The sequence below is a fragment of the Topomyia yanbarensis genome, chromosome 1 (genome assembly GCF_030247195.1).
Source record: "Topomyia yanbarensis strain Yona2022 chromosome 1, ASM3024719v1, whole genome shotgun sequence".
NCBI classification, from domain to species: Eukaryota; Metazoa; Arthropoda; class Insecta; order Diptera; family Culicidae; genus Topomyia; species Topomyia yanbarensis.
Genome location: NC_080670.1, coordinates 80501195 through 80503392, shown reverse-complemented (window position 1 = coordinate 80503392; position 2198 = coordinate 80501195). Strand labels below are relative to the sequence as shown.

Genomic DNA, 2198 nt, shown 5'->3' with positions numbered 1-2198 from the left:
AAAACCGACCGTTTCGTCGGCCTATCAGACAGTTCATCCATAGGCTTCACACAAAATACGAAATCATCGCCTTTCGGATCCCATAACATTCCAAGCGTTTTTATCACATCATTAATGTTGTTGTCTTCTAGTTTCAGATGCTTTTCTCGTGCCTCAATTGGAATTCCGTCAAGTACTGCCGTATCATTCGCGCACCACTTATGCAGATCAAAACCACCTCGACCTAATAACGCCATCAAATCCATTTGCAACTGTTTCGCTTGCTTCAATGTGCCAGCACCTTTAAGCACATCATCGATGTTAAACGCCTTCCGAACTACTTCGCTAGCAACGGGAAAATCCCTTTCTTCGTCTCTGGCTAATTGGATAATTGATCGGGTTGTCAAGAATGGAGCAGCGGCTGTTCCATAAGTCACCGTATTCAACTCTAACTCCTTCAGCGGTTCGTTGTTTGACTCGCGCCAAAGAATCCGTTGGTACTTTCTATGGGCATCATCGATCATCACTTGCCGGTACATCTTTGACACATCAGTAGTAAGAACATACTTATGCAGACGAAATCGTAAAATAATATTGAACAACGATTCCTGCAGTCGGTCCAATCATCATACAATTGTTCAGCGACAAATCAGTAGTACTCTTTGCCGAAGCATCAAACAGCACCCTAAGCTCAGTGTCCGAGCGCCAGATCGTTAATGAAATCGACGTACATCCTCTTTGTTTCAGGGCACTTATCCAATTTTCTCTCCAAATGTGCGAAGCGCCGTTCAGCCTGTTTTCGGGACTCGTTAAGATCATTGACATTATCACGAAATGGTAATTTAACAACATATCTCCCATCATCAAGTCGACGATAATTTTGCATAAAGTTTTGCTCGCATTCGTCATCTAGTCTTGAAATAGGGGCGCTCTGCTGTTCGTCTATTATCCAAAATCGTTTAAGCAACTCGTTAAGTTGCTCGTCGTTCGTCTGTTGTGAGATAGCCTGATACATTTTCACCGTGTTCGTCGCTGTAGAACTAGTCACTGAGCCAGACACTAGCCATCCCAGCAAACTATCTTGAAACATTGGTAAATCAGTTGACAAAGTAATCTTACCTTCCTGAATCAGTTCGAAGAATATTTCTGCGCCGATTAGCATATCAATTCGAGAAGGTTCGTGGAACTTCGGATCTGCCAACATTAACCCTCGTGGTATCGGCCAATCCTTGCAGTCAATGTACGTAACTGGCAACGATCCAGTCACTTTGGGAACAACCAAATAGTCCAAACAAAACTCGTAATGCGTCGTTCTAGATACCACCTTAGCATTCACATTAAATCGTACTGTGGTTTTCATGCCAACGACAGGAATGTTTGCTTTCTGGCGACGCAAACCGAGTAAATCAACCATTCTTTCCGACACAAAGTTTGCCATTGCACCAGAATCGAGGAGTACACGACACTTGTGAGCCTCGCCGTTAGAATCATAAACCTTAACCTCTGCTGTTGCAAGGATTATGTGCTTTATAGATGAACGGTTCTCGTATGGCACTGAACATTTCGCAGCAGTCAATGGTTCACCTGTTCCGCTACCGCTAGCTTGCAATGCTGCGGATGCAATACCATCAGCGGGTTTCCTGTCCGAATGCATTAGAGCATGATGCCTCTTCGAACACGATGAGCAACTCTTACTGGACTTACACGTCGTAGTGCGGTGACCTTTATTCAGACAACAGAATCACAGCCCCATGTGCTTAGCTTGATTATAACGCATATCAACGGTCATTTTTTTGAATTCTTCACAACCATCAATCATGTGACGACCTCCACAAATCGCACAGCCGTCTTCCTTTTCCTGGACCGTCACAGCGTGTGATTTGCTCGCTGCGGGAGCGGATGCCGTTTTAAAGTTAGGATTTTTCGTCTTCATGGAAATACCGGCTTGTGCGCAGCGTTCTAAAACATGGCAATGTTTTCGTAGAAAGACAACCGTGTTTTTGTACTCTGGAAGCACTCCATGTTCCACCGATAATTCTCAGCTTCTTCTGGTGGCTGGATCTAGCTTTGAGGTCAATAGCGTAGTGACGATTGCTTCTGCCATCTTATCCATCCTCAAATTATGGAACTCAAGCGACTCCACTCTCTTAGTGCAGTCGTCAAGCAAAGTCTTCAACTCCTGAGTCGATTCTTCAGCCATCGGTTAGAGGCTCAGTAGC

At 44.5% G+C, this 2198-nt stretch overlaps 1 protein-coding gene across 1 annotated transcript; it reads right to left on the bottom strand.

Moving 5' to 3' along the window:
* Positions 1 to 670: 670 nt before the first annotated feature.
* On the bottom strand, positions 671 to 1633 carry LOC131696289 (uncharacterized). Its single transcript, XM_058984835.1, has one exon. It carries the CDS (start codon positions 1631 to 1633, stop codon positions 671 to 673), a length of 963 nt encoding a protein of 320 aa, XP_058840818.1.
* Between the last annotated feature and the right edge of the window lie 565 nt (positions 1634 to 2198).

Bases quoted from the DNA above. Each gene is read 5' to 3' on its own strand.
- LOC131696289 (XM_058984835.1), bottom strand. From the start codon at position 1,633: ATGCATTCGGACAGGAAACCCGCTGATGGTATTGCATCCGCAGCATTG.